The sequence below is a fragment of the Dreissena polymorpha genome, chromosome 8 (genome assembly GCF_020536995.1).
Source record: "Dreissena polymorpha isolate Duluth1 chromosome 8, UMN_Dpol_1.0, whole genome shotgun sequence".
Taxonomy (NCBI): Eukaryota; Metazoa; Mollusca; class Bivalvia; order Myida; family Dreissenidae; genus Dreissena; species Dreissena polymorpha.
In genome coordinates, this window is record NC_068362.1 from 19,868,364 (window position 1) to 19,880,665 (window position 12,302).

The 12,302-nt window shown below is 33.9% G+C and overlaps 1 protein-coding gene across 4 annotated transcripts in view; it reads right to left on the bottom strand.

The window, feature by feature from the left end:
• Nucleotides 1–5,117: 5,117 nt before the first annotated feature.
• The window catches only part of LOC127841237 (golgin subfamily A member 4-like), a 108,141-nt gene continuing 100,956 nt past the window's right edge, over nt 5,118–12,302 (bottom strand). For 3 of the 4 annotated variants that reach the window (XM_052369894.1, XM_052369896.1, XM_052369897.1), the window contains 5 exons: nt 10,079–10,168; nt 9,490–9,600; nt 9,110–9,268; nt 7,183–7,209; nt 5,118–5,986 (listed from right to left, as the gene is read on the bottom strand). In XM_052369894.1, coding sequence (XP_052225854.1) covers nt 5,743–5,986; nt 7,183–7,209; nt 9,110–9,268; nt 9,490–9,600; nt 10,079–10,168 — 631 coding nt within the window. In that variant the 3' untranslated portion in view covers nt 5,118–5,742. The remainder of the gene's footprint in view (nt 5,987–7,182; nt 7,210–9,109; nt 9,269–9,489; nt 9,601–10,078; nt 10,169–12,302) is intronic. The other variant, XM_052369895.1, reaches the window with a different exon arrangement.

Genomic DNA, 12,302 nt, shown 5'->3' on the forward strand with positions numbered 1-12,302 from the left:
TTTTTTTGGTTTATGTGCTTTTAGTAGCAGATTATAGTGTTTTGATTCTTTAAAGATTCTGTAAATTGTGAGTCATGTTTAATACATCAATCTCAAAAGGAAGTAAGTGATCTTAATACATTATATTTTTTGTTGAGTGTAGAATACAAGAACTATTGCATGGGTATGAAATACCACTTGCTTTAATTTGTGATATAAATTTTTCTCCAGGGGAAAAAAATATTGAAAATATAAGCCCTGTCAGGCAACTTAATTTTCAAAGCTGCATGTAAGCCGGATTAGTTTACATTTGGTGTTTGCCTGGAGCAAGGAAATGGGACTGTGTCTATGCTTAGTTTAAACCTATTTATTTTAGCTCGATTGCATTGAAAGCCTAAGGCTTATATAAAAGCTCTCGAGTCTGTTTCCTGGGCCTAGAACCAGTACTTGGTGTCTTTGGGTGAGATCTAAAGAACGCCCCCACGGTGGGGATCAAACTCATGACCTCCCGGTCGCTAGGCGGACACCATATCCATTACACCATGGTGACCTGTTGTGTCTATGCTTGGTACCCTTTATACTGCAAGGATCATACTGGTGGTAACATCTGCAAGCCAATGTGTGTGCATGCAGGGGTTATATGTATGTGTATGTGGACAACTGTTATTTTCAAACATAACATCAAAACATATCGATATAAACATTAAATCGATATAAACATTAACACTAACTTTGGAGTAAAATCATGTCTTGTTAGCATTGCATTGCAGCATTGGACGAATCAAATTTTTGTAAGAAAAAATTATAGAAATTGCATGGCTTCAGTTATTGTGGTATTAACTAACAGTGTGGAGCTCATATGCATCAGTATTAAACCTCATGTGTTTAACACAGGTTGAAAAAGTTTACCATCTGTAGGTCAGTTATTTTGATTTGTAAATCTTCTTGTAAGTAAGTTGTCTGTATGTGTATGCCCACATAGGGAGGCTTATTGTTTCTGCACGGACTATCCGTCAGCCCAATAACTTAACCATGATTTTTTGAATATTTTAATAAGGATAAACTTGGGGCCAATAAACCAGCAGATTCTCACCAGAAACTTTGGATTGATTTCCCTTGAATTTTTCACAATAAGGCTTAGGATGATTTCTTTTCTTACCAGTTTTCAGAGGATCGTCAACAGACATTCTGAAAATGTTTATTAGAATTTTCATTATTTGACAACAGTAAAAACATTTGAATCCTCTAGAAATCACATTTTATAACCCTCACTATGATACAAAAAATTAAGGCTTGTTAAAAACATGGCTGCAAGGTGTTGGAGAAGTTTTACTGACAAGTCTATGAAGAAACCATGCCTACTCGTAACACTCCCTTGTGTCTCACATATCACATTCACAAACTCGATTTCAGTGATAGAAGCACAAAATCATAATATGTTGTATTATACTGTGGTATTAAGAGTGACACCGTCTGCCTAATTGTTAACATTGCTATACCTCAAAAACTTTTTGTGAACAACCCCCCTCCATATTCAGCAAGTTTGACACATTTATGTTGTCCAGTTGAAATGGTAAAACATGTCAGTATTTCTGGGAAATCTAATAGATATAGAAACAGTTGTGATTTATGCATTCTCAATATAGTGGTATAAATTGCTGTCATATTTTTTTTGTTATAATAAAATTTATACATGTATTGTATTTACATACATTTGTTTCATGCTTTTATAGTAATTTATTTCCATATTTGTTAATGCTTTTAAACGGAGTGTTTTGTTTACAGCTTGCCATTTTATTATTAAACTTGTATAACCAGTAGCCAAACATTTTAATGTGTTCTTAATATCCAATGCATGACAAAGTTATAAAGGGAAGGGGGTGTTAACTGTTTTCAGGTCCTGTGCCTGTCTTTGCCAATATCTGATTTCTTGTCCAGACCATGTCTTAAAAACTTTCACGGGTATCAACTTGAAACTCTACAGGTAGGTAGATCTCGATGCGGGGATGTGCAGTAAAAAGTGAACACGAACCATAACACTTGCACTTATTGCACTTTATTTAATGCTATTCTTAATATTTGTCTGGAGCATATCATATTGCTAGCTATGTCTCACTAAAGGGATGTGCAGTGCACAAGAACCATAACTCTTTCTCACCTATTTATAGACTTATTGCCCTTTGTTTAATTTTGTACTGAATTTTTCCATGGATGTATGGACAACTATAACAGCTATCAACTTAAACTGTTATAGGCTAGCACATCTCACTAAGAGGATGTGTTGTGCAAAAGAATACAAATATTTTAGCTTTAGACCTTGTGGTTAAAGAGGAAGTTTTCTAGTTTTCTTTGTATTCTTTTTTTTGGGGGGGGGGGCTCAATGGTCTTAATTAATCAAACGACAGGCATCATGGTAGCAGCAGTATATCACAACTAGCACGTTGTGCTCAGATAAGCAAATAGTACACAGACGCATGCACGGACATCACAATATCCCATACGCTCACAATTATTATGTTGTGATCTTGTCACGTTATAACACCTCAGGTTGGTGGGCAATTCTGACCCCCTCAGGGGAATGACATGAGGACTAATAAACTAAATTATTGTATAACAAAGGCCATACCTCTCATCCTTACCACCTAATATAACATTCCTGTGAAGTTTTATTAAAGTCTGCCAAGATGTTCAATAGCTGTTGTTAAAAGAAAAAGTTCAAGAACACACACACTCATATGCACAGACAGATGACAGTCAACACAGTATTCCAATAATTGATAACAAGTCATATTCGTTGCCCAACTTTTAAAAATGCTCTTAGCACATGTAGTTAACAAATCTATGCGATTTAAAAAATGGTAGTCTTCCAGTATCTTTAAATAATGGTGAGCGCACTATATTTCTGCAAATATTTATACTATTCCTACTTATTAAAGAGTAGTAATAAAATGTAGATGTATGTTTTTCCTTGGTAACTGAAATTGAGCTTATAATTAAGATGGCTGTTTAACAAGTTGTGTCATGCCTAGATTCGACCAGTCATATGTGACCTTGCCCTTGCGCTCAGGACACTTTTCTTATGCCTGCCTAAAAACCTTATTCCACACATATTAAAACGCATCTGTTCGGAAACAATATTAATGGCATAAACAATTGTGAAAAGTTTTTCGTTAAAAATGCATTTATGTACATGTCAATAAATTAACTCCACTGGCCTCACCAGCTTTTGCATGTACAGAAACCATTCATATAAAGTTATGCAATCTCTCTAGTTTTATTGATGTAATTGTGATTTTTTTAGGTTTTACTGTTAAGATGTTCAATAAAAGATTTCTCAAAGTTTCTTTTCTAAAACTTTTGTGATTTTTTTTACAATGATGTTTGTATAGGAGCTCATACATGCACTATTCTGTTGCTTTGAAGTCACACTTAGTGTCAAGGATGAATTGAATACGGAGTACAAAATCATTATTTGGATATTTTAATACGCTAACTAAAGTATTTGATTATTATGGTACATGCATAATAAATATGACAAAATAGGTTAATATCAATACAACATGTAACTAACATAACTGTATGCATAGAATTCATTAAAACATTAGGTAACTATCTTAAAAAGAACCTTAATGACACTACATGTATGTTTACATGTATATAATAAGTGTGTTTTAAAAACTACAAATACAATGGAATGAGAAATGATATCACATATACAGTAAATAACATTAATTAAATATATGGTTTAGAAATAAATCACAGATAAAAACGTTATATCACAACACGCAACATTAAAGCAATACAATGAATTAACATATAAATGCAAATTTAGTGGCAAAAACACATAAGATTTGTTTGGCTTCAGTATTGAAATATTTGGAAAACAGATAAAAATTACTTCATATTAAAGAAAAAAGCTTTGAATTGGAACACATTAATGCGCTAACTATGAAGTAGGCAGTAAAAGTGTTAACTTGCACTATTGTTCAATGTAAGAATTTGCCATTATTTGTGTTTTTAATACCGTTCATATTAATTGTAATATAAATACTTGTTAAAACTAAATTTATTCTAAGATACTTTAATCAACTACACTGAGACCCAATATCTTTTTCGGTTAAAAAACAACAAGAGGGATGGCACCTATAATTAAATACGTAAATATATATAGATGGACGGCAACACATTAAAACACAGTGAAGTACATAAATAGTTTGTATATTAACAGTAGTAAAGAGCTGAACACATCTTTAATTAAAAAAATTGCAGAAATTCAAAATAATACAATAATATTTAATACAACATTGCAGAACTCTCACCGACAAATAACAGCTCCTATGGGCTGAATATAGAACTCTAGGCCTAATTTCACCTGTACGACACACTGGCAATTAATAATTGGCAGGGTTGGAACACTAGGACTAACTATATATGTGCATCATACTGGCAATTAATCATTTTGGCAGGATTGCGATTCATAATACAGTGCTTGAACTAATAAAAAATGGTTTTAATACGAATAAAAATTTTAATAACTAAAAAACAAGTACAGGTTTTTACAATAAGTGCAAGAGATAGATGAATATGTTTGTATAATCGCGTGGTCGTTATTTGGTGGAAAGATCATTTTCACATGCTGGCTTTCATAAAGTAACAATTAAATCCATTCATACTATTTATAGATGAATATGATTGATATGTGTAGAACAACCATGCACTATTTACCTCAAATAATTTTTCCCCATAAAACAAACATACATGTATACATAATAAGAAATGCCACTTTCATATGGGCCGTGCTCTGTGAAAAGGGGGTTTTATGCATATTTTCTGTTTAAAGAAAGTATCTTCTGAGCCTGACACTTTACGCACATGCATTAAACCCCCTTGTCACAGAGCACGACTCATATTGGTAGTTTTTAAGGGTACACATAGTAAGAGTTTGTTTGGAAAAAAATCTTTTTTTCCTTGCTTAACACACAGAGATTATACAATTTCTCTTTAACTAGTATTCAAAGAAACAATTTCCCTGAATTGTACTCTGCTTTAATATCATAACCTTCACATTTGCTAATGGTACACCGCACATCCTCATTTCTAGGAAATTGTCAAAATATCATACTATACGTACATGTACATGGTAATAATACTAATTAAACTACAGCCTTGTAACTATGGTGACTTATAGCCCTGCACCACATTGACACCTTCAAGGGAAATTCTTCAGAAATATGCCGATCACTGGAGATGAAAGTGTATTGCAAGTCTTCATGGTGATCATCACATAACATATTTTATTTTAAGTTTCACTGGATATGTTTGAGAAATGTGATGTTGTTCTCTCAACAAACTTATAACACTTCATGGGGATTGACAGACTGAGTTCCGACAAATCAATTGAACAAAAAAGAGAAAATAATATACTCCTATTTTACTTTGTTTGCGGAGTTTAATTACTATCACAAGGAGGATCATGGATATACAAAGCCATCAACTAATGAGTCCCCTTCAGAGGAAAGTGGGCTTAGTGCATGTGCATAAAGTCCTGTCCAGATTAGACTGTGCAAGCTCATCATGATCAACACTTTCTACTTGTATGGATTTTTTCTTTTAAAGGAAGGTTCTAATTAACAGATATCCAGTCTAGGCGGAAAGTGGCGCCCTTGATTAGTATGGACTGCCCGGGCTAATATCTGACCTCACTTAAAGCACATGCATTAAGCTCAGTTTTCCCATAACATGGTTCTACTGGTCTGATTGCCCTCATTTCTTGGCTGTATGGCTGTAGTGCATAGCAGGCAGGCTGGCGATGGAGAGATCCTCACTGTACGAGTTGTCCGGGGAATCAAAGTCCTGCCGTGTGGTCAGCCCCACCCTGGGGCCTCCCTGTGCCCGGGGGGTCAGGACACTGTTGTCATAATAACCGCCTGCGGAGAGCATGGCCTGAGCCTGGGACTGGGAGCGGGCGATAATTGCATTGATGGCCTCCATGCGGTTCTTGTGCTTCCTATGAACAGACTTGAGTGCATCAGTCAGAATTCATAGGCGTCTATAATATCAATAGTATTTATAATATATTTCACAATGAAAATGGACTTTATTTTTCATATTAAAATTGTGAGTCTTAAAAATCTGCACTGAGCATTTAAATTTGTGGAAAAGTAAACTTAAAATGTGATAGATTAAGTTGCCTTCATTCAATTGTTTACAAATAATATTTTATGAAATGTATATTTAATCAAACAAATTGTCTAAATTGGCAATGTATGCCCCAGTTATGTTTTGATACAAACATGCAAGATTAGGTGTAGCCTTTGATGCTTGTTTAATATTTTATAAAAGTTGGGTCATAATAATTGTAATAATAATAATTGCTATAATCTTCATCTGCTTAACCTTCATAGACATATTTTCTGTCATATTTTTATAATAACATACAAAGATTATGTCAATTAATAATTTAACTGTGAGAAATAAATGACACTGTGAATAAAAAATCATCACAAAAAGCATCCCTGAAAATAAGTGACAGTTAATAAGGTACAGTGAACTGTTAAATAATATAGAAATCAATGGTCTCTTTCCAGGTATCATCTATATCATAATTGATCATATTATTAAAAAAAAACATCAAATTATTAACAATTTTAAGTTATTGTTTTTTGTATATAAATAAAGTCAACATAATCTAGGAACCGCTGATGAAAGGCAAGTTGTTACAGATATTCACTTTCACGCTTAGTAATCAAGATAGAAATTAACAAAGAACCAGTGATTTCTCAAGTGTAAGAACCAAAACTTTGTGTACCTTCGGCCTCAGTTGTTATCCCTACATGCAGACAAAAGGGGCAACAAAGAACAGTAACAATATAAAGATTAATATAACTATTGGAACAGTGTTATGTTGGACTTCCTATCATGGAATTGAATTTCTTCTAATAAAAATCATTAGAATTCTTGTATCTACTAATACAGGACTGATATATTTACACGCTAAAGTAAAACAACTGCTCATTATAATGGATCCAATCTGACTTTAGATACATTTTTTATTAACATATAAGCCTTAAAGTTATTTTGCATATGCTTAAAACAACCTGTTTTTGAGATGATTATCATATATGTATAAGTACACCTTATGCAGCATGTTGTTTACAGCCAGTCCAACAAACACTTGCTAATATAACAACAAAGACATTTTACCTCTGATCTACTTTTTGTACAACTTTCCTGCACACATTAAAATGAAAAGTATCAATCACAAAGGAAATTTAACTTTAAAATAGATTTAAAATAATATGTAAGAGATTTAACATCACGTCATAGAACAAAAAGAACAAGATAGCAAATACAATTAAGAATAACAACCATGTTATATCCTGGAGAGTGATATGCTAGAATTTGATGATGAAGGGCAATGGCCTGAGTGGTTGTTGAATAACAAGAACGACAAACCGTCGCTTATTACTGCCATAAACAACACTAAGCGCAATAAATTTATTCTTTCATTATCCATACAGTATAGTAAGACACCAGTAACCAGGGATCATATTTTTTCGGTTTTGTCGGTCCTAGACCGATTGGGGTCATGAAAGACCGATTGAAAAACCCAAACAGTTCGTCCGTATCTGTTTGCTAAAATTCCCATGTCATGAAATGGATTACACAGTGCACATGCTTACACACCCTATTGACATTCTTATCTCGATTAGGTGTGATAAACCATTCGCTGCAGTCTCTTAACCGGTCAGGACTGGTTTATTGCACGTCAGACAAAGAATAAAAAACTTGCGGATTAATGACTCTGTTTTGTCTTCTAAGGTGACTGCGCGCACTGGTTTAATAATAATCGGTCTTCGATGTTCATTGACGTGCATGTGATACAAAACAATATGTTGCGATTGTAATGTATTGTTATCAGTGTAAACTGTAATTAATTTAATAGAGATAGAAGTTAAAAATGATTCTAAAACGGCATGTGAAAACTTTCATATAAACAAAGAAGAAAATCATCTATGGGTTATTCTGCAATAATTATGGGCGGATCTGAAAGCACGCGCTGTGACTAAACAAAACATGCCGATACATTTTCCACCATCGTAATATTTCAGTAATATAAGTATGAATGAAAGTCGCGGATCTGACTGACAGAACAGCCAAAAGTTATTTTTATGGGCGGAACTTCGCATAAAATAGAACACAAGAAAAATAATATACATTGTATAAATCTTTAGTAAAAACCGTGTTAGAATCAAAATAATTCATGCACTTTATAGTTTGTTGTTGAATAATCCACGACCGGAAAATTAGATGCGTGGTTTCAAATCACTTGTGCTTTGCACTCATGATTTAATCCCTTCTATATTTAATCTAAACAATCGGCCGTGGGTTATTTTGACAACAAACTATATATAGATACACCAATTATTTCTTAATTATTTGGTTTTGTTATTGTCAGAAGCAAACATACGCACAGACATTTGTTTGGTTCAGTGCATGTTTGTAAGCTATTATCGAGTCGACAACGATTTAAAACATCGGTATACTATAGACTCAATCTCCACGCAGAGTTGTCGTTTCTTGCTCTCACATACACCTCTGCCAAAGGCTCAGCAAGCCATATTGCCCAGAAACTGGGCAAAACCGAACAAACGCATTCAAAGTATATCTGATTTGGATTTTTTAGGATCAGATGCGTAAAATAATGAAATTGGAATTTTAAACTTACAATACATCGTGCAGAATCTTGCGAGTTTTAATGCAACTCTTTGGAACTATTTTATTGCCCATTTACGCAGATAGAATCATTCCACGCACTTCACAAATGTAAAAAATGAACATAATTTTTATACTTGATATTCATGTAGTATCAAGAATTTTGAACCATCAAAGATTTAACAAGATTTAACATAATACATGTTATTTGTGCTTGTTATTAAATTATTCAAATTTATATTTTTATAAATTTTTATCAATTGGTAATTACAATAACAAGAATTTTTTATTATAAATATTAAAATGATAGCGAAGACAAATATATCAGCACACAAAAACACGCACAACTATATATATGTCTACAATTCTACAACATGCCACACGCAAGAAAGAAACTTGACAAAAAAGGCCGTACTTCTCAGTAGTGGGCGGCTCTCGCCTTCGTAGAATCTGGAGCTGTTTCCTGAGACGTGCACAGTCCTCCTCCAGCGCCTGTAGAGAGGTGCGTGTGATCTGGTGCAGGGACCGCTCTGTGTTCAAGTCTGCCTGTACCTCAGACAGCTGCTTACGGAACCTGAATTGAAAGAAACATCTTGAGTTTTACTGCATTTTTGTGTGATTTTCCAAAGTGAACATGGCAATGTTTATAACTGCAAGTGAACAAATATTATTCCTCATAAAAAAAGCAGTAGCTGGGGGGAGTTTAAACTGTTTGTGGTTAATACAGGATCAATGAAGACATTTCCATTGATCTGACCCTGCCTTTCTTTATCCCCTTCCCCCATCCCCTGTTACCTGGTGACAGCATTGTCAGCACCCTTTCCATCCTTGCCTATACTGCGCTGTGCGTCGAGGTGGCTGGTCATCTGTCGGCTCAACTCCTGGATCACACGGTTCATCTCCTGCCTGTAAGATATGACAACATACTTTGGTCAGAGTTACAGTAGAACTGTGCAGTATAAGCCAGGCTGTCAACCATGTAAATATAGACATTTATGAGGAGCATGTCTTACTTATTATCAAACAGCACATTAAAATTATGATGCAAAGTTTCTAAATATAATTGCACCAATCTTAAGGATAAGTTAAATTGGGTTATTCAATAAATGTTGCCTTCTATTTTTCACATGACCTTTAATTTATAAACAAATCGACAAATTGCTCAAAAATATCGGATTGTTGTGATCTGATCAAATGACTGGTAACATACATTTGTTGTTAGCTTCTTGATGAGACAGGGCCTGATGTTCACCACAAATACACTACTTTTAAAGCTTACTATTTATAAATATTGAGAATTTTGACCTAACAATTGACCTCTTGGAAATTTCTGGCTAATAAATGAAAAATCTATCAGTATAACAAGCAACAATGGAGACCATACCACATTGTTTTATCCGTGTCTGAGGAGTCCTCCACTTTCCTGGCCAGGAATGTGCGCAGTCTCTTCAGCTCCTCATCCTGGGCTTCAAACCTGAATACACACACACACACAGATACACCATGGTCCATTACTTAGACCCCTATAAAACACTTCCCAATAACATTTGGCCCTGCTTTGGGAAAATTGGGCTTAAAACATGTGCATGATGTGTTGTCCCAGATTAGCCTGTGGTGTTCACCTAAACTTGATTTTTGCTAAAAAGAGATTTACACAAAATACTGTAAGCAGAATACAAGCGGAAAGTGTTGTTCCAGATTAGCCTGTGCAGACTGCACAAAATAATTTAAGACAAAACTTTACGAACATGCATTAAAACCTGTTTTTCCCAAAGTGAGGCTCCATTGTATTTTTACAATAAAAAAAATCCATGAATAACAAGACTATTGTCAAGCAATATAAGTCCCCTACCGGCTCCACCATTGTCAGAAATTCCACCATTTTCAGATTTTTTTAAATATATATTTGTTGCCATAGCAACCAGAATTTTTGACGTAGGAACAAAATGAAATGACGTGCATAATGTCCATATTGCCAACTATCCATGTATTAAGTTTCATGAAAAAATATTAAGAACTTTAAAAGTAATCGCAGGATCCAGAAAACCACCATTTCAGCAGTATTTCTAGTCTATTTGTTGCCATAGCAACCAGAACTTTTGACGTAGGAACAAAATGAAATGACGTGCATAATGTCCATATTGACATCTATCCATGTTCCAAGTTTCATGAAAAAATATTAAGAACTTATAAAGTTATCGCAGGATCCAGAAAAGTGTGACAGACAGACAGACTGACTGACAGACTGACAGACGGAGTGCAAACCATAAGTCCCCTCCGGTGAAACCGATAGGGGACTTATAACAAAACAATACGTATAAAGTATGTGTGCCACATAACCAATTGCCTTTGTATGTAGAATATATATCACTCAATAAATCGCTTTTGTGCACACCAAATAAATTACTGGTGATTTAACAATTACTTTTAAAGGAAAAAGTTTCACTTGTGTGTTTGTGTGTGTGGGGGAGGGAATCATAAACTTAAGATAACAAGTTTATTCCAGCTTTTTATTAATAAAGCTTTTTGTTATTTTAAGTAATTTAGAATTGCTATTAACCAGTTATGTGCAAATAATGTCTCTTTATGGTCAAACACCTCAAGCATTGGAAGAGTAGATTCCATTCTGATTGGACATGAACTTTTAAGCCTTGTGTGCTTTTCTTTTTCATTAAATCTATTGTTAACATAGTTGATTTCATTAGAAACAATGATATAATATGGATAATAACATATTATAATAACAATTATATACACCTACACAATACCTGATTAAAAACAATAATTAAGAAAAAGATTTGAATATTAATATTAGTAAATGACAAGTGCTTGCAACCACCACTTGCAATGAACACCATCTATGATCATTTGGTTCGAGAAATCCTTGAGTCACCATTCCAAAAGAAGACCATACCTCAATGCATTTCTGTGAAAACCAAGCATGAAACAACAGCCTGAGTGATTTTCCACTACCAATAAATGAAAATGTTGAAGACTTATAATCATCCATTACCATTTTTCCTCTAGTTGGAACCTGTATCAAAATGACCCAGTAAATACATATTAACTAAAAAAAACATGAACAATGGTAGGAAAAAGCATATTTAATCAAACTTAAATCTAATCCAGTCACAAGCAAATGCACTACAAAATGAAAACCGTGCAAAATCTAATTTATAGCCACAAGAGAACTGGTGGACAAATAAAATACATTGTTGCATTTTTCCTAATAGTATAAATTTATCTCTTTTATAATGGAATATAATTATTTTAAGAAATAATTTGAAAAGAAAACTGACAATCACATACCGGTAAACAAAATCTTGCTAAAAACACATGACATATAAATTAATCTATACAATAAAAAGATATATCAAACCTTTGATATGAATAATATACACATGGAATAAGGTTTGAAAATAATTCACACAATGTAGCTCATAAAATGGGCTTCAAAGCATGTAATCAACAGATACCATACAACTGCACGCGGTAAACAGCTAGCTATGTGCTGCAGCCCTACATGTACTATATTCACGTCAAGCAGTTGTACCTCACCCTGGATGCTCTTACCATCTGTCCTCCATTTCTAGTCTAAACAAGCAAAT